The sequence below is a fragment of the Channa argus genome, chromosome 1 (assembly GCF_033026475.1).
Source record: "Channa argus isolate prfri chromosome 1, Channa argus male v1.0, whole genome shotgun sequence".
NCBI classification, from domain to species: Eukaryota; Metazoa; Chordata; class Actinopteri; order Anabantiformes; family Channidae; genus Channa; species Channa argus.
The window spans coordinates 39,283,591-39,307,855 of record NC_090197.1 but is presented as its reverse complement, the minus strand read 5'-3'; the positions used below and the strand labels follow the sequence as shown (position 1 = coordinate 39,307,855).

Sequence of the window (24,265 nt, the reverse complement as noted above, 5' to 3'; positions counted from 1 at the left end):
TGTGAGCGTATTAGCATGTGCAAGCTGCTCTCAGTGTCAGCTAATAACACATGTGGAGAAAAATGCTATGCTCTTCTTTGCTGTAGATTTTACACACTCTTCCCCAATACCTCAGCCCCACCTGTCTAGCCATGAGCTCAGAGTTGAAATAGAGTTCAGCCAAGTTGCGAATTGTTCTTGCTTGTTTTATCGGTACCGTGTACCATATTTCCCAGTGAAATACTACAGGCAGCAACAGATACTGCCAAGGGACAAAGAAAACAATTGAATGGGCATTAATGATTTACAAGTACATATCTGTTATAATACCAACACAGGTGGAGGTAACCAAGAGCAGGATCTGATGACATCACTGATGTTGCCTCAGATAACACGTGGATCATCAACTATGTATGGATCTATCAGAAGATATAGGATAATGTCCAAGTGAGAGTAGACTATGTACTGGCCTAATGTATGTTAGAGCAATGTTCACACACTGAATCAGGACTGGCTTCAACAAAGATGTATTGGTAATTAATTATTGATATTCAGTTGAAAATAAAAAAAAATAAAAGGCGATCTCCCAGAAAAACACATATTTGATACATAAACATGACAACAACACCCAAAAGCCTTTGACATTGAAGAAAAAGCTTTTATGACCGTGAACACTGTTGGATACCAGTCTCCCACACACATTGTGCCTAGTGTGTGTGTTTTTTGTTTTTTTGCTCAAAATGATTCAACCCCCGTTCAAAAGTAGGCGTATTGGCAAAATGTATGAACTTTCAACTGTTTGCAATGAACACATGTTCAAATGGGCTCCTCCAAAATCAGCCTAAAATGTGACTTTTAATAACTATTGCAGTCTCAACATTATTCACTCTTTGAATAGAAACCGTCATAAATAAATAAAAAAGCACACATTTGCAATTCATGTTGTGGCTCAAACACACCTATGGAAACCAGGCTTCATTAGTTGCACATGCAATGATCTCTCAAGTGGATAATTGTTGGACCCGCGGATTCGTGTAAGATCGCATCGACGTGTATTATTCTACTAGTTTCTGTAAGAGAAAACTGAAAATACAAAGTAGGCGGCTGCTGACCAGCTCCCCGCTGCCTTTGACCGAGCTGTTTCCAATCAGAGGAAATGACGTAGCGGTGTTTTGAATCGTGCGTGCTAACAAGCAGCACTGATGGCAAACCTGTAACCACTGCGCAGACCAACTCTCCCCTGCATTTGCGGAATAATCTTGTGCTTCATGTCCCCATAATTTCTCTCGCAGTAAGTTTTACTCAACTTAAACTCGCGCACGTATAAAAATGGAAATTGGTCAGCGTTAAATGTTTGTCGTTAGCTAGCAATTATTGTTAGCTTAAAAAAAAAAACAATTGGCTAGCGCGACAGCGTTACTCCTGCAGGACGTGAAGATGGAGGTTAAGTTTTAAGAGGAATGAATGTCGATAACGTTGTGCGTGGGACACGTGGATGTTTTGCAGTATATAATTATGCAGGTGTCCTGCAGTGGTTCGGTTCTTGATAACATAGCTGTGGCGTGCGTAATGAACCATTAGCGCGTAACTAATGTCCGAGTAGCTGCGTTGCTAACGCTTGTCAGCCGAACCGTAGCAAGGTGGTAACGGGGCTCTACACGAGTGTCATCCCAGAGCTTTGTCTTCATGGCAGCACCTACACACACATCCAGTTGGTGATGGAGAGCGTTAAGTAACCTGCGTGTGTTGAGTAAAGACGTTAAGCTAGCTTGCTCATCTGTTTTAATTTTCGTTAAAGCTACAGCAGCATCTCGGCTAATGCGACTGGAGATCGTTGCTTTAATGAATTGTGAAGTATAGCAAATAATAAGTTCATATATACTGTGCTTTAAGGTCAACACTGATGACTAAAGTGTCTTTAGATAATATGCTGCACAGGCCACATTATTGATTCTTTTAAAAAAAAAAATTTTTTTTTTTTTCATGTACTCATTACATCTAAACTGCTGGTTTGTCAAATTTACTACTTGGATGACAGCTGTTGTGGTTTACCTGCTTACCCCCAACTCCAGCCCTCTGACTCTGCATCTCCCCTACTGCACAGCTGGAGAACGCAATGGACCTCCACAAAATCATCCACAATACCCTGCATGAATTTATTCAGACTTACATTCCAGACGCAGATCTCAGGTTAGCAAAAGCTTTTTGCATTGTTACAAAATAGGCAAGTTCAGTCAGTTTTATGCTAACTTCTTTTTTTTAACCATTCATTGCAGCACACTGGATGATGTTCTTCTGTCTTACATTACTGGAGTCCTGGAGGATCTTGGGTCCCAGCAGAGCGTTGAGGAGAATTTTGATGCAGAGGTCTTTGCAGAAATGCTTGAAGCCTACATACCTGGCTTTGCAAAAATTGACAGGTTAAACCATTTCACCTTTTTCTGTTCTAACTATACTACTGTATGTCCTTGATCATCAAGACCATACAACTGCACTACTCTCACGTTTGATAGGGATTTAATTTTATTTTTTTTTCCTAATTTTAGTGTGAAAGTCTGTGAAATGATGTTCAACATGGCATCAAAACTGGCCACTGCTCGGACCTCAGGTAGTGTTTTTATTATTATATCTAGTACTTGCAGTATTGCAGCAGTCCTACCCTTCCCAATAATTTCGTCTTTTCTGTTATTAACAAAGGAGTCATCCAAGCTATCAGACTTGATTGGACAGTGAACATTTACTCCACTGTATGTTGATATGTATGTTTGCTTTTTTGCCGATGAAGAAAGCAGTGTGCCTAAGGCAAGGGCAGAAGAGCTTCCATTGAAACTCACCATCCTGTCCAGTGAACCTCCACAAGGGAGAGAAACACAGTGCCTTAAAACACAGACAGAGGGTGCCACAGCTAAGGTGATCATTTCATTACACATTCATTTTGTTTATCACTGTGACCTAATATATGCTGCTGGCATTCCACTGCTGATATTGTTTACATTATTCTAATTTAAAGGTAATATCAATATGTATATGTCTAGCTACCAGTCTCTGAGTGGGAGGCCCAGGAGCAGCACCTGTTGGAGATGTTTCCCAAATGCAGTCTGTCCGAAGCTCGCAGTGCCCTGTCAATTGCCAAAGGAGACATGGAGGAAGCTGTGCGCCTTATCATAGAGGGCGATGTCCAGCTCAGTCCCATTCCTCTAAATGTGTGTCTGCACTTCACACATGTGTTACCTCTGTGTGTTTCTGTAGCTGTTGACTAGTTTGCTTAAACAGATTTGATTGTATCCTGATGCCTTAGGTAAACCATGGGAAGAATATTTCCTCACAGGCAGACCAGAAACTGAAGGAGAGCATCCTTGAGAAGTGAGTAAGATTACTATTATACCATGGACAGCAAGACTGGCCTAAATTCTCTCTTCCAATGCTTATGCTTATGTTTCATCTCAACAGGTACATGTTGGTGGACAGAGAGGATGACAAAAAGACACACCGACCTGTTGCTCCCAAAGATGTAAGTATCTGGTTATATTCCACAGTCACAAGGTACCTTTATCAAATCGGTTTGAGCTGTTGCATTCTGGGTTGATTTATGTAGGCTCCAAAGAAGCTTGTTCGCTACCATGGTAACCAGGTGGTGACCACAAAAGGTGAGCGGTATCAACTTGTAAAGAAAAATGAGACGGAGGACATGAAGAAGACATATGTCAACCTCAAGCCTGCACGAAAGTACAGATTCCATTGATGAAAAGCACAATACTGTAAGGACAGCTACTGAAGTTATTGTTTACACTGTTTTAAATTTATTACATTTATTTAGCCTAAATTTGTTAAGATTTTATCAATTAAAGGAAGACGTGCTAGTGGTTCAGTGGCTTATTTTAAGTGTTACCATTATGCCTTTTCTTTTAAAAGGTAACGGTGTTTCCGTCGCATCAGTTTCCTTGAGTTAAAATTTTCAGAAATTTTGGTATCACTTTTGTAACTTGTGTTGTTTGTGTAACAACGTAACCTATATACATTTTGCCATCTCAGCGGGTCTGATGTTGTTGTTTTTTTTAACTAAACAGATCAGAATTATGACATAAATGGTAGACATGAATTAATTCATTTCTGTAAAAAGGTTTTGGTGGTGCTGTAAATTTCTAGACATTTACAAGTCTCAACTGTTTTTGTATGTACACATTAAATCATTGATCCTAACTAAGTTCTAGTTTATACATCATACAGAAATGGTGCTGTGAAGATGTTTGATCAAGCCTTGGTATTGACAATTTGATGTGCTACAAAATAATGTTTTAACAGAACCTGTTGTCTAACATCACTTGTTGTAAATAGTGTGAAAGACCATATTAATATTTGCTGTGAGGCTATAAACCAAGTAATTGTTTGCTGGTCAAGAAGAAATATTTATCAGTGATACAGTTAAACTATGATTAAACAAGGAATGCATGTAGTTTTATTTGTCAGCTTTAATGGGAAACACTAACTATCAGTCATTTTTAGCACAGCAAATTCACTTATCAAGGTGTGTGCAAACTATTACAGCACTATAAATTCTGGCATAATGTAATAGAGGACTGTGGTTGCTCCTTAAATGTTAACCAAAACATACTGCTGGAGGGTTTGATTTCAAACTGAATTCCAACAGGACAATCTTTATTTTTGATATAGATGTTTAGATTTGCAAAGTCTCCAGTTGTTCATTGTGAAGAGGCACTGTTGTGCTTTTAGGGTTTGCATGTGATGCTCATGCCATGGTCCTTGACATAACTTCATATCATTTGTTGTCTGTGAATTTTGCTTTGCTCGTGATTGATGGTTGTGGAATTTCTGATTATGATTGGATTCTTATTTGTGGTTAATTGCATATTAGGATATATATATACATATATACATATACATATATATACATATATATATATATACATCCTATTTTTTTTTTTTTTTACTAAACTATAACAGCTGCTTGTGTTCCTCTTGGCAACTGTTTGGTACAACAGCTTCCCTGAGTGTAGGTATAATTGTGTTGAAAAGATTTGTTACTGATATGTCCTTATCAGCAGCAAAGTTCTCTCTCATTACTATATAAATGGGGTTTCTGTAGAGCATGGAATGGATTTATTGAAGCTGCTTGGTAACTAGTTTTAATCGCTGATGTACACTTTATAGTAAATAAATACTAACTTTTGTAGACTACCATACACATTGTATTGATTTTATTCTTAGAAAATTAATTTACATGGATCAAGGTAGAAAATTCATTTAAAAAACCTCTTAAAACTCCTCACATTTTAGTCATTTCACAACTCCGTGTAGTACTTTACAAACTTTATTTAGGACAAGCAAAGCGTACACTATAAAACAAAAAACAGGTATCCATCAATATAAACATGCCTCTATCTCAATAAACCCTGTCAGTCACACCTTTGAAGCTGTTTAATGCCAAATAGGATGCAAACATGGCCCTAAAATAGTAATTAGAAAAAAAACTCAAGTTATTGCAACATTTGGTGTCATGTCATTAAGCCAGACACATTCAGTAAACAGTATAAACATAGCAATAGAAGAGAGATGACACCTCTGCCTTACATTAGTAAAGCAAGTACAAGTGTTGTATCATCATGCAGTTTAAAAAAAAAAAAAAAGATTTACAAATTATCCGCTATTTAAATTGTGGACCTTATAATCACACAGACCTTTGAAAACCTGCATTACAGGAAAAGTAAGTGCTTAGATATTATTTTATAGTTTGCTAATTAATGCTTCATCCAATGCCACCAGGAAACTAAACTGCCTGGTTTGTATGTTGGGTTGCCAGACACAGCACAATAGTTTTTTCAATTTTAGAGAGCATTTCAAACTTGCACAGCATCATCCATCTTTCAAGTTGCTCTCCCCTCAAGGTGTCCAAATATTGCTGCATGAAAGTAAAAGTAGGTGCATTTCTGAAGCTAGTAAACCTTCAGTAGTGAAGAGGGCAGGTACTGGTTTTCAAATGAAAATGGAATTTCGTACACCTCGCACCCTTGTTTTATCTTGGACTCTGTTTACTCACAGTACATTACAGATTTGTATTTTAGTCAGAAACTGCAAGGATACATCAAGCGTAACATGCATCTGCAAACATGACCACAAAGTGGTGCGATATGTTGCACTGGAAGGGCTGCTAGTCCGTTTGATAACAAATCTACCATTAAAGTAGTTCACCTAACCCATATTACACTCACAACTGCTTAAACTGCCATAAGATCCCATTCCACGAATACATCACCTGCAATTACTGTGATTGAAAATAAATTTACTGTATTTTTTTATTCTTAAAGTCAGCTGCATGTGAAACTATAATTGCAGTATGACATTTATTTTCAGCACTCTCACCTATTAACAGTGTATGCAGAATAGCAAAAATAAAGTCCTTGAAATATAAATCACACAAGCTCATACATAAATCACAAACCAATCACTCAGCTAAATTAATTAGCTCCACTCACATTCCTTTACTGGAATAAGAGTTGCCTTTTTCAGACTCACATTTTTGACCATATTTCCTTATGTTTGTTGTAACTGTACTTATGTGTTTTATTACTATGCCTGTCATCTTTGCAACAGAAAAGTCTTGTTGATCACTCCCATAAAACTATGCCGTTATTAGGCGCAGAGAAAATGTCAATAACACAGATAAATATTTCAATGACACTTATCAATAACAGTATGAACCAAATCAGTTGTAAAGATGTCTTTGTGATACAGATGGAGAAAACAGTATGGTTTTTCCACATTTAGTACATAATCCACATTGTGTTTTAATTACAAGTATATAAGAAATGTCCTGTATTTAACTGACGTGTGATGTATATAATAGCCCTGGATGCATCCAATAGTGGTTAAAATATTCAGGCCTCTCCAAAGGTACCTATCTCAGATAAAATTTACTCACTAGGTGAACAAATACACCCAAATACCCACTAGCTTGGACTATGACATTGTTGTAAGAACACTAGTTCACATTAACACGTTTAGATTAGAGCCAAATTAGGCCTTCTCTTCAAAGCTCACAACAAAATTCTTCAAGTATGATGCATTCTCGTGAGTTAGTCAGAGGTTTCCTCCACAACTGTTGTATTTGCAATGACAATGGCACTCGGAGACGACTGAAGGACAATGGTTTCATGATGGCTGCTTATTGCCATGCAGAGATACTTGGCTCCAAAGTCAAGATGTGTACACGCAACACACACACACACACACCAGTCTCAATTTTACTAGCATACAGTTTCCAAAGCAGTCTACTTAAGAGTTTAAGGGTGAGGCTCTAACTAAGATCCTGGTCATATCTCCCCTTAATCATCGTTTTCAGTAAAGGTCCAACCTACAGAAAAATCAAATGGTTAGGATACGATACTTTATAGTGAAATAGTGCATAGTTTTACTCAGTGTGCCCCATGCATATACTTTCCTTTGTGCTAAATCAGGTAAGCCATAAATATTCACAGAAACTGGGTTGCTGGAGGGGTCACTATGCCCCAGGGATTTCATTCAACAGATGACCTAAATGTGAATCTGGTTTGATGTTCTAGAAGCTGGCAGTGTGACATTCTTATGCCTTATGCAATTAGTTTACCAACAATGGGACTGAGTTTGTACTGTAGCATAAAAACAAATTCTTTTACCTCATGTGGGTCTCCAAGTGCTTCTCCCAACATTTTCTCAATATTTCTCATTATGGCCACCTTCTGATGAGCTCGGAGAGGGTACTCTATCCTCTTGGGTGTGGGGGCACCCTGCACAAATGAGAGGAAAAGGTGTGACAAGAAAAAAATTACAGACATGCAGTGAGAAAGAAGATGCATAAAATTATAAAAAAAAAATTTTTAAATGTGCAAGGAAAACATGTCTCCAGTGATTCAAATGTGCCTACTTTGTACCAGAAGTTTACTGTGATCGTCACTCCACCATTTAACAGCGACTCAATGTGATGCCACCTGAAGAACAGAACAAAAAATACAAACAAGTGCACGGAATTTGTCATACTTTGTCAGCATTTTAGCAATTTGTCATCTGGCCATAATAAATGTCTACTTCATAATTAATGCAAATACAATACATTTAAATTACATTAGAATTAATTGCATTCATATTTAGGAGTAACACTATAAGAGATGGCTTTTAAATGACAAATGCATAAATGTGATTTGGTGACAGGTTGACAGAGATTTTAATATATCTTTAGGTGCTGTCACTGGTGACACTGTGTTTTATATTGTGGTCCACAAGTTTTTCACACTTCCATTATTCTCATACTGATCGTTTTGACAAGTGAACACAGTTGGAACATCAGTGCTAGGATCTGCTACATTGTGCCCACTGCTTCAGATGGTTTGTCATAGGGATACTACAGTATATAAGAATACTCCAAATTTATTAAACATAAAGAAAAGAATTTACTCCTTAATTTAGCCTCACTCAAAAACTTCTAGACACTGCAAATAATGTTAGAATCAATTGTTTTAACACACAGGGCATACAGATGTACTTCTTACCAATACATTGGGATGTAGAGCACATCTCCTGGGCCAACGACAGCCTCATAGCCAACAACATTTTTAAAATTGGGAAACCTCTCATAGTCAGGATTATCAAAATCAACCTATAAATCAAAAAATATGTACTCGTTTACAAAACATAAACATACTGTTCCTCAGACAGGTAACTAAACTAAATATAAACAAATATGCTACTACAACCAAGCAGGTTGGGGCTTACTTGGCTCTGTCTGTCACAGGGGTGATGCACAGGATATGGATAAAGACATTCAAACTGGTCAGGAGGGAAGAGGATGCATCGCTTATGTCCTTTGATCTGTGCAAAGAAGTTCTGCTGCTCATCATAATGTGCTGGCGTCACATTGCCTGCGGTGAATACAGACAACTGTGTCACGTTTAAGCAGAAGTAAAATCACCTTGAATTACAGAAGTGAAACAATACTCAAAAGTAGCTGGTGATACAGAACCCTTACCCTCCATGCCTATGAGCAGCAGGTTGGATGTCAGCTGTCCCCAGTTTCTCTTGGCTTGCTGCTTGTTGATCCAGTTCCAATTGAAACCAAGGAAGTCAACAACAATCTTCTTCCCTACTGTGTCATTCAGGGTCTGCTGCAGATATACCCTTGGATGAGAAAAGAAAAATAGTGAAATGTGTGAAAGGTCTGTCTTCTCCTGGAATCTTTACACCCTGAGAATTGAAACAGGCCTGGAGCCAATTTTTAAAAGTGCTCTGAACGAGTCTGTAGAATTTATGCTCGTTTGCTTCTTGAAACTGAACAATGTGACACTGAGGGATGTGGACAGCATAAATCCAAATAGCAGCTGTGAGTTGTCAGAGAGTTCACTTTAGTAAATGATCCGTGTGTCTGTGCGGCCAGAACGAGTCAGGTCACAGAAATAAGCTTCTCCCCTGGTTCTCTGGGGTAAATGCTTAGTCATGTGCTCCACTTTCCTGTGCTGCATTGCATTTAATGAGAGTAAACAACCTTTCTTGACATGCAACTACGAAGCACTATGCCATAACGTTCTTTATACCTGGGTTACTGTTTGAGCTGCAGTGGCAGGACTCTGGTTAGACTGAGCATCAGCCCGAGGGGTTAAGAATGTGGCTAGAAACAAACAGTGGCAATTGCAAGTTTATGAACATTTTTAGAATTTTATTTCTGCATAAATATGACTTAAAACATGATCCATTTTTAACAATCGTTCTAAAACTAGACAAAGAGAAAGAACCCAAGTGAACAAATCAAACACATTATAAGCTTTGTTGTTTTTTTTTTTACTGAGGAAAGTTATCCAATCTTAAACATTTGTGTGGAAAATAACTTCAATTAAATTTTTCCAGTAACTTCTTATCAGCTCTGCACATCGAGGTCGAGGGATTTTATCTGCTTCCTCTTCAGAGCAGCTTCAACTGGGATGTTGGTTGGCTTCTTTGGAGAAACTGCCTGCTATATTTCTGCTCATTTAACAATTATTTGGTGGAAAACCTCCTGTGTTTCAGATTCTTGTCTTGCTGCATCAACTATTCTGTTCCAACTTTGTCAGAAATCTCTTTTCTAGCTCTAACACACTTCAACAAATTTTTGTTTTCGAAATTAAACTTTGATAGTGAAGACCTAGATTTTTTACTTTTAAATGAGACGGGTTCCACACACAAATATTTACGATTGGATTGTTCTCTACAATAAATAAATATAGATGAGTGCAATATTGTTTTGATGATGTGTGATGACTTGGAAATGGTAAAGGCCTAATAAACGTTCTGCTAGTGTACATTACATTCCTTCATTATTATAGCATTTCAGGTCTCCACTAAAATATCATTATATATAAATCTTACCTCTCTCTTCCACCTGATTCTTCTGTTTTATGCATTTTTTCCACAAATTCTGAAAATTTCATTTCCATTCTTTGGGACTTGGGGACAAAGTTCTCAAAGTTGGACATTTTTTTCTCATCATAGTAGAGGAACCTGTGGTTTTCTGCGATGTAAACAGAGAAGTCTCCATTTCCAATGTTCTCCTGTAGGTATGCAATGTCCCATTTGAGAGCTGGATATACAAGGTTTGTGTCTGTTAAAACCACTGGCTCCTGAAAACAGCAAGGAAATTTCAGTTCAGCAATACAACAAAAAGTGAGGACTTTGCCTATATACTTGTAAAGGTGAGTAAGACCTATAGGGATGTATAACTGCTTATAAAGTAAAATTTTTGCTGTTTTCCCCAAATACGTCACTTTTTAATTCACAGATAAACCTTTATCAAATAGGCGAAACCTAAATAAAACTAAAGTAACGTCCTTTCCTCTCATTGTTTAAAAGGTTTCCTAAACATGAAGTTGCATGTGTATCATGATTATGTCACTCGATTTTTCGTCACACACTCTTCTAAGCTACACGTATACACATCTCCGCTGTGTTGAAACATAAATCCCAACACACATCGATAAAGCGGTGCATGATACTCAGCACTGAGGTCTACGTGACTAACAGAACGTAGACCCGTGAGCGCGCTCCCGCGGCCGAGCCCGCTGCTCCCAGTTTCACTTTCGCCGGAGAGCGCGTGAAGGCTACTTGCGCTCCCAAGAACGACGCCGGCAAATGTGCATCTACAACTTCATAGTGTTTCGAAATGATGGAGCAGCTGTTGTCAAAGTGCAGCTGCAAGCGAAGGAAAGCGGCCATACGCGACAAGCTGCACCTGCAAAAAAAAGCCGGCGTTTTTCGAGTTTAATGTAAGAGACGTTGTGCGTCGTTTGTAATAAAAACAAATAATAATAAAAATGTACCTTGGAATGGAATTGGTTCTCCCGTGATTGATTTAGATGCAAACCGGGACATGATTTAGAGCCACATTCGGACTATTCATCTCGCCCACGCATGTGATTGGCTGCTGGGAGAGTTCTGGAATTTAACATCCTTTAAATAACAATTTTTAAGTGAATCATAATTATTATGCATTCATCAATGCAGTCATGTATCATTTTTCCTGTTTAAAACTGAACTGGCAAAACAGCTCATGTTAGAGATGACTATGACCATGAACTGTCACGTAAACCAAGTAAAAACTTTTTTCTTTTTTCTTTTTTTTTTATCTGTTCAAATATGAAATACTGCGACTCATTCCCACTGTAGGTAAGAAAGTATTCATGTGTGATGTGTGTTTTAGCTTCGTACTGTACTGTCCCTCAAAAAGAATTGTACACAATAAAAAAAAAAAACATTATTTTATTGCTTCCTAACTTGTTCTGCTTTTTCTAGGCAGTGGAAGAGGACTTTAAACACTCGAACATCAAAAATCATTTCTCTAACAGAAGACACTGCAAATCTTCAATTTCAGTGTTTGTCATTATCTAACACAAAAAAGGCTGCAAAAAAATTCGAAGACTTCATATTCTTCCCTGAACATTTGAAAAACCTCACTTCAAATGAGGCACATCTAAATGTCTGAAAGTTCAACTGTAGTATTTGAGTTATAGTCCGTTAGAAATTTTTTTTTAATCTACTCGTTGCTTTTAAAAGAACTGACATTTCTCTCCCCAAGCCCTTGGTGACTTACAATAAGAAATACAAGCTGATTTTTCTCCTTAGCAGAATATTCTGAGATATAAAGTTATCAACAGATTTATTGTTTTATCACCAGTAAATGTATCACAGCTCAGTGATGGCTACTGTTTATTCATTCTCCTTTTTGCTGGCTTCACAAATATCCCAACAAATAGCGGGGTTCTCTTCCATTTCTTAGGCCCAAAGGTCAGACGTGTTTTTTCACCAATAATTCATAAATAGCACTTCACAAAAACACTTGTGCGTAGAATTTAGTTTAGCTCCCAAAATGAAAGAAATGCAGCCTGGTGCCGTCTCCGCTTGAGCACCGGCACATTACAACCAGATGAGTCAGCGTTTGACTTTGATTCGTTACACATATTCGTTAGACATGCTTAGACAAATACCTGTAGATGTTTCATCTAAAAAGGCGATACAATATCTTATACAGAACGAAACTGCTGCTACCTTGTCGCTGTTGCTTGATGCGTATACATTTGTGAGCAGGCAACTAATGTCAGCAGATGTTTTTAACCTGATGTCAAAGACAAATTCATTGGCTTAGCCGTGAACTTGAATCCTAGTGGGATATGCGGCAAACAACAGCTGGCTAATTATTTTAATATGGAGATGATGACCAAATATGCAAAAAAAAAAAATCCCCCAAAAGTGGGACATTTTCAGGGGGTCGCTTGAAAACGACGTAAATGAACTGTAGAGCAAAAACAGGTGTCCGAACTAAAATGATTGATTTCTATCTTAACATAGGGTTATAATCGCACCATTGCAATTAAAGTTGTACATCTCTGAATGACTTCCCTCCATAAATCCCTCAAAACCAGGGTAAGAAATACATCTAACCGCAGCCACCTAAATGCGATTCTTGTCAACACCTCGCTAACGTTACACATTCATAAGTCAACGTGCACAAATGGCCGTTTTCGATCTGATATGGTCTCCAGTATGCAGTTGTTATGAAAATGGACTTTGCGGTGCAGCTCTCGCCACCTTTGCGGTTCTTCACATGATGAGGCCTGAGATTCTCTAGCTGATAGGTGTAGCTGTAAAGGTGTGATAGAAGTTTCAGCAAGACAACTTTACTGCTTTACCTCGTTGTTAATTAGCATCTCTGCTCTGGGGTCCGTGTGAGAGAGTCTGGGAATAGGCTTGATTGGGAAAGAATACTGCCGGAGCTGAGACTCGTCCCAGTCCCGGTACTGTACACCGGGGTACGCGACCTCCACGACGGTCGCTGCTGCCATGGTCTTCGACGAGTGGCGGTTAGCTGCCTCAGTTCTCCGCACAATGAAACACTCAGGGTCCGGCTTGTTACTGCACTCCAGCCAACAAAGTTACGGTGAGCAGCGAGCGGATCATACAAGCTTTCTCATATGCTGTAAGCAAACTATTACAGAAAGAGTGCGCGGTCCCACTCTCTGCAACCTCTCTGTTCCGCGTAATAAGTGTTTACACACCGTGTTGTTAGCCAGAATAACAAACGACGCCAAATTACAGAGTCAAGAAAACACTTCTGTCGTGTTATACCCTGAATATCACAAAGCGACACCTGGTGGACTGGAAGACTAAACGTTATAATAATCAGCGCCTACCACGAGAGGGCGGTGTTGCTTTTCTTAAGGTTCATCAAGCTGTCAAGCGGGCAATAAAATCCTCATTGAGTAATTTAGGAGTCATCGCGATATTTAATTTTTAGGTCTTAATTTTTATTAACAATATACTGTCAAAAATGTGAAAGTATTTGCTTTAATAGCGTTTTGCAGCAGTATAATATGGGAGTAAGCCAGTGGTTCCCAACGCTGGTCCTCAGGGACCCCTGCCCTGCTTGTTTCTGCATTTTCAACTAGTGCTCTACCGATTGCTTTTAATCTAGATCGGGTGTGTTCAGTCAATCAGAAGATGGAAGATCCGCCACCCCTGCCACACACACACACACACACACACACACACACACACACACACACACACACACATATATATATATATATATATATATATATATACACATATATATACATATATATACATATACATTATATGTATATGTATACACACACACATATTCCCTACGTTGTTGTTGTGGTGATGAAATGTCGACTTTTCAAAGGAAATCCTGAACTAATTCGTAGAAATTCCCACAAAGGTAAACAAGTCTACAATCAAGTCTACAATCCTTCCCGCCTGCTGCGCTCTGCCAACGAACGATGTCTGTTGGTCCCAGCACCGCACAGAAGAAACCAAGCAAAACTTTTTAGGCAAAGATCCCACGATGGTGGAACGAGCTCAGCAGACTCTCTCCCAATATTCAAAAAACTGCTGAAAATAGAACTCTTCCGCATCTTCCTATGCACTTAAATCTATATTTTAAAAAAAAAGCCCTTGCATCTCGTGAAATGTGAACACTTTTCTGATAGGACTTTGCTTTGATGTTTTCTCATTGACTGAGATTTTTGCTGCCTTGTACCTCACTTGTAAGTCGCTTTGGACAAAAGCGCCTGCTAAATGTACATGTAAATGTAAACTGCAGTAAATATATGCATTTAGTTAATATTGGGTTTGGACTGGACTCTGTAACATCTGTTTTGTTTTGTGAGTGTCAAGATTCCATTTTTGAAAAAATAATAACTGCAAAATCCTGGCAAAAACTAAAACAAAATTGAACATGACTTTGTTTTTCTGGCCTTGAATCTGCAGATACTGTGGCCTGCCTTATCCACATTATTGCAAGCTAACACTACTTAGCACACAACCAAGAACCTTAACCAAATGAAGGGAAAACGTAGCTCAGTAAGTAAAGCAAAAAAAAAAAGTAACACTTTGAATTATTTCAGAACTTCATATGCACTTAAAAGAAAAATCCTATCTGTCCTATTTTGCAATTGAGTCTCAATAAATGGAAACACTTTTTTCGTAGCAATTTGCTTTAATGTTTCGTCCTTGACTTATATTTTTTTGCTTGCTTTGGACCTCTCTTGTAAGTCGCTTTGCATAAAAGTGTCTGTAAATGTATAAGAACTTGGTGTGGAACAAAATCGACGGCTGGTAAAGCTGATGCTAATTTTAGCCACACATCAGCATTTATCAACTATATTTTTTATCATGAATCAGCAAAGCAATTAGTAATTAAAGTCATCAAATACAAAATAGTAGAGTACAATATTTTCCTCTAAATTGTAGTTGAAATATTTGAAAAGAACAATTTTTGTCCTTTTGAATGACTTTTGAGTGTCCAGGTATTGCAGAGCTTTTTTGGGAGGTCATAGTTCAGGTCAGTGGTCATGATTCTTATGGGTCAAAAAACATTTCAGAAGAATAAGATTACACACCATAAAACGCATGAATGCATAACTACAAGTATACAGTTTAGCTGAGCTGTTTAAAACCTTCTCAGTTTTAATGTTTACCTAGTTTCTGTACTTTTCCTTGCCTCAGCATGGATGGCTTATCATCCTTCGTGAGACAGTAGATTACAGTGCACACTGTCCTTCACACAGTTGCTGGACTGCACAGCCTTGATCTTTTTTGGCACTATCAGATTTATATTGAACTAGATGAGATATCTCTTTTAACACTGTTGCTCTGTGTTTTTAACCTATTGGTGCCAACTTTTAAAAGCCATGAACAGCAATACCTTTATCTCACAAGTAAAAGGGATTTGATGAAAAAATACTAACTACACCTTTAGTCCCTTTACTCTTGAGTCAAGCTTTATCAGCAGATTTGCACCTCAGGGACTAGTTCGGGCTCCCTGGTGGGTTCCCATGCTTTGTGTTTCCTGTGCAGATCAGCAGGCTGAGCTGAGCTGATCCCACTGATGCTCCTCTCCTCCCCATTCATTGCAGATACCCAAAGCCATGGAGAATGACCACCCGGGGAGCCCCAAGAAGCTCCTATCTCAATCCTGCTGATAGCAACAAACACAGACACCACTGCTGTCTTACCCCCAGCAGACTGGTGCTGCTTTTGGCTGCTGCCAAAACAACAAAACAAAGACTCTTCTGAGGGTTTTCTGTCGAAAGCATTTGGTAACTGCAACAAACTTCAGAGCTCAGTGATTACTATCAAATCAACATAATCATGGAACACAAGTACCTTCAGATTTCTCTAGGGATTGTTCACCGCTTTAAGAGCACATGTGGACATCCTACCCTTGACTACTCATCTGTCTTGGGTTATCTGTCTGACCCTCGCCCCTCTAGGTGTTGTAGGTCCAGAACCTCTAAGCCATAAATCCTATTAGTCAAGGATTCTTTGAAGCATTATAACTTGTTTCCCATAAGTGACAGAAATCTGCTCCTTTTGAGTGATTTCGCTCCATTCCACCTCTAACTAAAACTCAAAATGGTATTTTTATGCTATTATAGTACAAATTTAAAAAAAGAACGTACACATTTATATGAAAAATACCACGTGTTTCTACCTGTGATCAAATGATTTAACCACAAGAAAAACCTTTTCTAACTCTTCTTAAATCTCCATTCTTTCTCTATGATATGTTGTCACCCCTCTTTCCATCCCTTTGCTTTAAATTGAACATGGCAGAGCTAGCGTGGGAGACGGAAGTTCAGAACCCTTGGTCGGAGGTCGAGACCCTCTCTGGGTGGGGAAAATTGGTGCGCCTGAGTCATGAACAACATTTTGCACTGTTTCACATGCTGCTGAAAGCATGTGAACCTCTTAGTCCATCTCTTCTTAAACGGGTGAGATGATGCATTGGAGGCAAAAACAGTGACGGAGAGAATGTAAAAAAAGAAAGAACAAATGAGAGTGACAGAAACAAAAGATGATAACATGTCGTATCTTTGCAAACATCCATAATTGAGGCTTCAAACTGTGGTCCGTTGTTGTATTTATTGTTTTATGAAGCACACCTTTGATTAAAGGCCAGAAAAGTACACTAGTTGTGTAAAAGATAATAGAAACTAAAGATAATAGAAACTAAAAGAAACTTTATGTTACTTGTTTTAACCGTAGATCTCTTTGTTTCTTGTGTTTTGAGTTAAACCTCCGGTTAAGCATCTGTCTCCACGTTAAGCATAGTTTTATCTCAGTTTCCTGTCCTACAGATGATTTTGACTGCATAAAATAAAAGTACAGTTTTCACATCTGTGAAAATGCTGGCCGTATTATAGTATTATGTTAGAATAATAATAATATTTGCATTCTGCCCACCAAGATTAAAGTGGCTTTGTTAAGTTTAATCCAAAATGCATGTCCTAAATATAATTTTGTTTAGGCTTTCAAATACTATGAATGAACATTTTTAGGTGCTGCTCCCTATTACAATAAATCGCCAAGCATCCACAGAGCCGGAGGGCAAAAAGCTTGGTATTCCGATTCTTTTGTTGGCAAGATAGTTTTGCTGCATGCCAGGCAGAGCAATCCAGACTACCCACAGGGGTCATCAGATGAGGGGGGGGGGGTTATTATGATCATTATTTGATAAATAAGATGTCAACAAGGTGTTTCCTTGACACTTTATTGAGTAAAAGGAGGAAGGTGCAGAAACGAACGCCCCCTTCTCAATGGGACCTCTAATCTGCTCTTTCATGTGCCACCTCGTCTGAAGGGTTTCAGCTTCGGCTGCCATGTGCTAGTCTGCCTGTGCCTGGCACTTCTTACTTGCAGGTGGGGTGAGTATCCTGGCAAGCATGTGTTTATAAAACCCACTTGTTTTTGCACAATACTTGAACTAACTTCTTTTGAGGGAACAGTGTGAATCTGTGCAAAGCCTTTTCCCAAAGTCCTTTAGAAGGCGACAGCCCATTGAAAGTAGAGGATTACTTTCCTCGACAGTGGTGCATTTCCGAGAGAGCTGATTAGCTCTGCATTCATTGTTAAATCGAGCAAAGGAAGGCCCTAGAGGAGTGAAAGGATCCAAATAGGTGGGCCCAGAAATAAAACAGCCACAGGAAGCCATGCACAGGCAACCCAAAGTTTTCCCAACATTTCTTTCCCCCACTCCTAAGGAGGTGCGGCGTGAAAAAGGAGATTAGCATACAAAATTAGAGGCGGGGTGATTTTTAAGGGCAACTTGCCTCATGCCCTCCACCCCCATGGCCCTACTCTGTCTGGACAAAGTTAATTAAACTAGTATTAAACAGTAAAGAAACTTCCAAGCTCTTGAGAGTTAGGGGGCTCTTTGAGGATTACCATGATGAAGGAGAGAACGGGAGGTATTTGTTGAGGCGAAATTGAGAAAGGAGTGATAGAAGGAAGAGTACACTGGAAAGTTTACTATTCTTGTTGCTTTGACCCAGAGTACCCTAACCCTGATGTGAATAATGAGGACAGGTTGTGTATACTGCAAATAATCAGGTATTACTGTCACAAAGGGTATATTAAAGAAGGACGACTACTGTCTTAAGGCTGTAGGATACATATGATTTAAGCATTTATTATTGTTTCATTACATTTTAAACCACAAAGTAAACTAAGAAGAAAGCAAAGCTAGAAAATGCTGTGCAATAAATTAAAATGTACAGTACAAAGTGCTTCATCTTATATACAATTAAATACATAATGGGGGCAGCAAAAATCACGGCAAACCAGATGATGGAATTGCAGGCTGTGCCCAAAATGTCAAAACATTTCAAAATGAATTTGAAGCTTGGCAGTGGTTTAAACATAAAGATCACTGCTAATCCATTCATGGAAGTACAGTCGGACAGCTTCATGAGAACTTTGATGCTGCCGAATTCCTAGATTGTTAATCACTTTAAAAGTAATGTATTTTTCTTTGTGTTTGTTTGTTTGTTGTACTTGTTTGATAATAAATAAATCATGCAGTGGAGAATTTATACCAGAGACAAAATGCTTCTAATGCCCAGTGTCTTGTCAATATGTTGTAAAAAGTATAAAAATATATCTTAAATACATTAATACCAAACATCCTACAAAGTTGTAAAACATCCCATTGTCTTCTCTATCATGTGGCTTCGAGATCAACCCACTGTCGTTAATATTTAATACAATATTGACAGTGAAATTGTATTTTTGCTAAGTTTTAATCCAAAACTATCTGAACATAGGTGACGGCAGTTGAAGAGTAATGAAGATGATCAGTGCTTCTTCTTCAGTCTGAGACTCTTCCGGCGGCTGCCGGCACTCTCGTTTCTTCCTCTCTGAATTCCTTTCTTTACACAAAAGTACTTGGTCACTGTCTTTCTGCATTGCTCACACTTCACTGCGCAGCACCAGTGGAATTTACAATTACAACTTGACACCATTTCAGCTTTGCGCTCTTCCACAGCCAGTCCACACTCGCCACATAGCCTCTTGCAGCTCCGTTTCTCCCATTTGCTCAAATTCTTGCCCTTCTTGAGGCATTCACGGCCTTCTGTGCCTGGCAAGCCCAGAGTGCGATTTTCCAGGCAGTAATCAGGGGAGTCTTCGAGGTGGACCAGCTCTTTACGAGAGATGGAGCTAAAGGTCTCAGCGATGGCCCCTCGGCTGGCGGCACTGTTCCCAGCTCCTCGGAGGAGATCCACCTTCAAAGCCCTGTGGTACTTTTCCTTCAAGTAGTTCCCCACCTCCCTGAACTCTGGCAGCTGCAACCAGCAGGTCTGAGTGGTGCAGCTTCCTGACACCCCATGACACTTACATGTCCTCTGCATGGTACCCTTTACAGCCTGGAGACAGAGAATGGAGGTAAATAGGAAAGAACGTTTTGTAAATATTTTTGCTCACATGAGAACCTGCAAAATAAAGAAATGCTATGCACATGCATAGGCACTTGTATGTCCTTTGTCATATACATACATGTGTATATGAGTGTGTGTCTTGTGTCTCTTTATTGATGTCAAGTTAACTGACTGTATTCTGAAAGTTTTCAAATTTAGTAAAAAGAGATAAATATATTTAAAGGACAAAATGATAGTGATAGAGTTTCTTTGTCATCTTCTATGTTTCCTGACTTTGCCTGACACAAAACAGCTGTCAGCTGAAAAGGAACGTTTTCTTTTCGTGAGCAGGGATGAACTTTCTGTCGAGGTGAAGCTTAATCAAAGTTTCTATTGTACCCCCAGAAGAAATAGGAGTATTTATTTAGCATGTTCATTATCAACATGTTTTCTAGTGGGAGAAGACCCAATGGAGAGTTCTATTGAGCAGATAAATGAAAAAGAAGTTTTTCTCTCTTTCTATGCCCATTTTTTTCTGTTACAATGATGCTCCAGGTGCCATGGGGATCCTAGGACCCAACAGGGGGGAGCAAAGGCACCATAAACAAAGAGCACTTCAGCTGCATGCCTGTGGTCCCCTCACACTCCCTCAGGGCCAAACAAAGACCAACATAAATGTGGGATCCTTATTGCAAGAATAAAACTAAACACTTATTTTAAAAAGCAGCATAATGCAGAATGCTGTGCAATGTCTGGCTCCACAGGATCTCTAATTAAGCTTGCACCAGTGATCCTGAGATTCTTGAGTTGAGGTATTGTCATAAGGGGCATTCAGCACTGGTAAATAGGCCTTTCTGGTACACCGAACACACTGTTATTATCGAGGACGAGTGGCACCTCACTTACAGCGATGTGAAAGAGATGCTTGGGTGGCACACTCGGTGTAATTTGGAGAAGAGAAAAATGATTCAAAAGGTGCTTTACACTGTGTAATCAGTTGGAGGGCTGGGAGAGATTCACAAAATTTCAACCAAGCTGCCTCCCAGATATACAGAAATACAGTATTCTTCAAATCAAAGCATTAACATCTCATACTTTTTGTACATCTTATACTAAGGGCTCATGTCTCGTTGTCAAGTTTTTGGAGTGAACTAGGAGCATCTACTGTACCTTGCGCCCAGCCTCATTATTGTGCAAATTCATGGCTGCCCGTGCATCCTGACCAGTCTCCAAGGCATCGACAAACTGTTTGGAAATGGCCTCACCAAAGCCTACATTGTCACTGCAGCCACCCCACATCCAGCCATGACCACCTGGAAGAATAAAAATATTAAGAACTATGTGTATCCATCAAAAAGATATAAACAAACAGTTTTACATATCAGCCTTTTCCATGTGGATTTACGTAGAGATCTGTATATTTTTCTTACCTCGTTGTCCATTCCTGCTGTCATCACAGCCGCAGTTATCAAAGTCTCCAAGACTGCAGTTTCTGGTTAATGTGTACATGACGCCAGCAGAGCTGATAGCATGAACAAATGCTGTTTCCCGGTTTGCTGTCAATGGAAATACGCATTAGCCACTTTGTCTGTTAGGAACTTTGTACATTATGTTTTCTTCCTCTTATTAAATCATGTTCACAGCCTGATAAGTTCCACTTCTAATCATTGGTCCGACTTTTCATGTATGAAACCGATTACAATATTTTCACCTGCTCAGTTTGCCACATTCTGTTCAGGACAATTATTTTTGTGTCTAAACTTTTGTTTCAAAATGATTGATTGATTTATGATTTTTTCAGTGTTTTAATCTCTTCCTTTTATAAACTGCAAATTAAAAAAAGGATGTTGTGAAATAAATAAATATGTTTTTCTCGCCTCTGGAAACCATGGCAACAGTAACAATTCCAAAGGGTGATAATTAAGCCAACATTTACATTTTACAAAAAGCAAAAAAACCTCCCCCTGAGGCATAACACAAAAAGTTGAAACAACAACAAGCAAATTGTAACAAAACTCAAATCTCTCTGCCTTGCTGTGTGGAGTTTAAACTGCAGTAAATGCTAGAAGAGCTCTGTGGCGTCTGGACTTACCACTGCGCAGACTGCTGTGTGTGGACAGCTGCAGAGCTCTCTCAGGGCAGTTCCAACGGTCCCATGCAAACTGGTATTTACACTCCTCTATGCCACTCTGAGCTCCTGCGGCTACACTACTGGAGTAGATCAGGTAAGCCTGCAGAAGCAAACAGGAAGGACAATATTGAAACTCTTAAAATATTTCACAGACACCCCACATTATGCAACAATGACATCACAAAAAAAATAGCATCTGGCGATATGTAAGATTTTATATAACATTAGGGTTATTTTTAAAGAATATTTAACAAGTGCAAATTGCAGGTGGTTAAATCCTATGTAATAAATTTCAGTTATTCATAAGTATTAACAGATTTGTTTTAAAGACACAAATCACAGATGCTTGAAAAGAAGGCACATCATGTTCAAACAACAAATAAGTGCATGTTGACCAAATCCAATATTGTGTGTGAATGAAAAATAGGCATGGTGATATAAACCAGTCTCAGCTCTCAGTCAACGGTTTTATTGTTCAACTTGGGACAGGACAATGTTTCAGGACCAACAGGGTGCACTGAAATATAATTTGGAAATATCTTTTCAAATTTCAAAGTGGATAACTTACCAACATGTTTTGAAAATGACAAAGCTTATTGTCAGTTCTGTGGCTATCTGAACTCATTCAAACTGCTCTCAACCATTATTATCCTTTTTAAACTCTAGTGAATAAGATAAATTCTAGAGCCCTTTTAAACCAGTGTGCTGTGTCCTTGGCTTTCGCCCATCGCTCTACTGCTTGTTCAGACTGTGTGAAAGATAACTAATATGTCTCAAGTGGCCTTTGGGGAGAGTACACCTCTGGAGTACCACCTCTTTCGCAGGGGTCTGGCTCACTAATGATGACCACCCACTACAGCACTGCCTTCCCTCGTCTCTTAACACATTCAACCCGCAGACACACAGAGCTGAATAACAGCTCTGAATAAGGTCAAGTGTATGGAGGGGGGAAAGAAAACCACATAGGGCCAAGAATATCACTGATATATCGTTAGTTTCATTGTTGCATACAAAACATACCAAAGTCTCTTCATACACTTGATTTAGGATGTCACAAGGACACCAGTCCAGCAGTGAATAAACAGAAACTGTGTTTTCCCTCCCTCCCGCTTTTGAGTAAAGGATAGGGAGGAAAGATGAAAAGAAAGTTGGCTCACCTTGGGTCCAGTCATCAAGAAATTATTCACTGACCTGGAAAAGGAGACAGCTTATTCACTTAGGGAAGCTCAGTGTCTTTCACAAATTCCTCTGCTAACATCTCTCATTAGTGCACTTTGTAACATGTTAAACCATGACACAAGCAGGCATTCAGACCTTATTGAGCAATGCTGCAGAATTTGTAAAAAAGTCTCCAAAAATGTAACACTGAGTGCACAATGAGGACACATATTAGAAGTTGATCAACTGGAATTCTGCTGTGTCATGTTATAAAGGCTGTGAAAAACCTAATTAGCTCATGTTACTGTGAAATAAAATGTTGGCAGTCTTTTATACATTCTCATGGATTTCTCACTTTGTAATAAGCTATGAAATCTGCCGTTAATTATTAATGCACTGTTTTAGCATCAAGTTTTGTCTGAAGCCCTCCTCAAAATATTCAGTCAGATGCCATGTGGCGTTTCCACAACCATCAGTATCAACTGATATTTACGGCATTAGTTAATAGGCAATAGTTATTTCCTATGAATAAATTCTTTTGTTACACCTCAGCCCTTTGGGTTGTCTTATTAGAAAGTGAAAACCATGGAAATGAACACACAACCCAGTGCCCACATCTATTTAAAAAAAAGAAGTCAATAATGTAATTAATTTCTTCATTTTCAACTCTCAACATGTTAAATAAAATGATGTTAAGCTTTTTAAAAAAAATACCAAGTGATGAGTTAACATGTGGTTTAGGACTTGCCGCTTTTCTTAAAAGAAATGTTTGAAGATGAGCATTATCAGGTCACACTTCATACCAAAGAAAAGATTAAATTGATATTTCATAATAAATAGACTTACCAGCAGTAGCACGTCCTCATTTGAGCCATTAGTATGAAAATGTAATAGGAAACCTCGAAATGCATGAACATCCTGACAGGTGAGAAGAGTGAACGTAACCTATCCAAAGCCTGCAGACAGTCTGAAGTTGGAGAGGACACTCAACTACCAGCACATGAAACTTCACCAGGGCTTCCAAGATTCTAGAGAGGGCTCTGAAATGGAGCTGCTCTCGTCCCAACAAGAGATTATCTGCTTAATTCAAGATTTTCCCCCTTTTTCCTCTCTTGGCCAATCAGAAGTATTGCACCAAGGAGAGACTGAAATGATCAAAAGGGCACCCTGGGCCTTCAGGGCTGGACAACAGTAGGTTCCCTGCCTCCATTAAGAGCAAAGGAAGATCTGTTTAATCCTATAGGAAAGTGTAACACTGATCCCTTGA

General features: G+C 38.9%; 3 protein-coding genes across 6 annotated transcripts; 1 reads left to right on the top strand and 2 right to left on the bottom strand.

Annotated features, from left to right (window-relative positions):
* Positions 1-1,110: 1,110 nt before the first annotated feature.
* Positions 1,111-5,175, top strand: cuedc2 (CUE domain containing 2). 4 transcript variants are annotated; one of them, XM_067519561.1, is made up of 9 exons: positions 1,111-1,270; positions 2,052-2,169; positions 2,256-2,399; positions 2,526-2,587; positions 2,765-2,889; positions 3,015-3,182; positions 3,278-3,342; positions 3,430-3,490; positions 3,575-5,175. In XM_067519561.1, exons 2-9 carry the CDS (start codon positions 2,096-2,098, stop codon positions 3,719-3,721), a joined length of 846 nt encoding a protein of 281 aa, XP_067375662.1. In that variant the 5' UTR covers positions 1,111-1,270; positions 2,052-2,095; the 3' UTR covers positions 3,722-5,175. The 4 variants fall into 4 exon arrangements, with proteins under 4 accessions (XP_067375662.1, XP_067375686.1, XP_067375672.1 ...); XM_067519571.1 differs by having other exon boundaries at positions 1,112-1,270; positions 2,084-2,169; XM_067519579.1 differs by having other exon boundaries at positions 1,134-1,270; positions 2,018-2,169.
* Positions 5,176-5,292: 117 nt separating this feature from the next.
* On the bottom strand, positions 5,293-13,569 carry hif1an (hypoxia inducible factor 1 subunit alpha inhibitor). Its single transcript, XM_067519549.1, has 8 exons — positions 13,179-13,569; positions 10,366-10,616; positions 8,996-9,144; positions 8,743-8,888; positions 8,520-8,626; positions 7,898-7,961; positions 7,650-7,760; positions 5,293-7,348 (listed from the first exon to the last, which is right to left on the bottom strand). Exons 1-8 carry the CDS (start codon positions 13,329-13,331, stop codon positions 7,292-7,294), a joined length of 1,038 nt encoding a protein of 345 aa, XP_067375650.1. The 5' UTR covers positions 13,332-13,569; the 3' UTR covers positions 5,293-7,291.
* A 4,891-nt stretch (positions 13,570-18,460) lies between these two features.
* On the bottom strand, positions 18,461-24,044 carry wnt8b (wingless-type MMTV integration site family, member 8b). Its single transcript, XM_067519539.1, has 6 exons — positions 23,845-24,044; positions 22,998-23,031; positions 21,802-21,940; positions 21,140-21,265; positions 20,880-21,022; positions 18,461-19,718 (listed from the first exon to the last, which is right to left on the bottom strand). The coding sequence occupies exons 1-6, from the start codon at positions 23,913-23,915 to the stop codon at positions 19,149-19,151; spliced, it is 1,083 nt and encodes a 360-aa protein (XP_067375640.1). The 5' UTR covers positions 23,916-24,044; the 3' UTR covers positions 18,461-19,148.
* Positions 24,045-24,265: the final 221 nt, after the last annotated feature.

Bases quoted from the DNA above. Each gene is read 5' to 3' on its own strand.
- cuedc2 (XM_067519561.1), top strand. From the start codon at position 2,096: ATGGACCTCCACAAAATCATCCACAATACCCTGCATGAATTTATTCAG. The intron at 2,170-2,255 runs GTTAGCAAAAGC...CATTCATTGCAG, and splicing joins ATTCCAGACGCAGATCTCAG to CACACTGGATGATGTTCTTC. The intron at 2,890-3,014 runs GTGATCATTTCA...GTATATGTCTAG, and splicing joins CAGAGGGTGCCACAGCTAAG to CTACCAGTCTCTGAGTGGGA.
- hif1an (XM_067519549.1), bottom strand. From the start codon at position 13,331: ATGGCAGCAGCGACCGTCGTGGAGGTCGCGTACCCCGGTGTACAGTAC. The intron at 9,145-10,365 runs GTAAGATTTATA...TTCTCATCCAAG, and splicing joins GAATCAGGTGGAAGAGAGAG to GGTATATCTGCAGCAGACCC. The intron at 7,349-7,649 runs GTAAAAGAATTT...ATTTTTCTGTAG, and splicing joins CACTTGGAGACCCACATGAG to GTTGGACCTTTACTGAAAAC.
- wnt8b (XM_067519539.1), bottom strand. From the start codon at position 23,915: ATGTTCATGCATTTCGAGGTTTCCTATTACATTTTCATACTAATGGCT. The intron at 21,023-21,139 runs GTAAGAAAAATA...TTATTCTTCCAG, and splicing joins CAGCAGGAATGGACAACGAG to GTGGTCATGGCTGGATGTGG. The intron at 19,719-20,879 runs GTACAGTAGATG...CTCTGTCTCCAG, and splicing joins ATAATGAGGCTGGGCGCAAG to GCTGTAAAGGGTACCATGCA.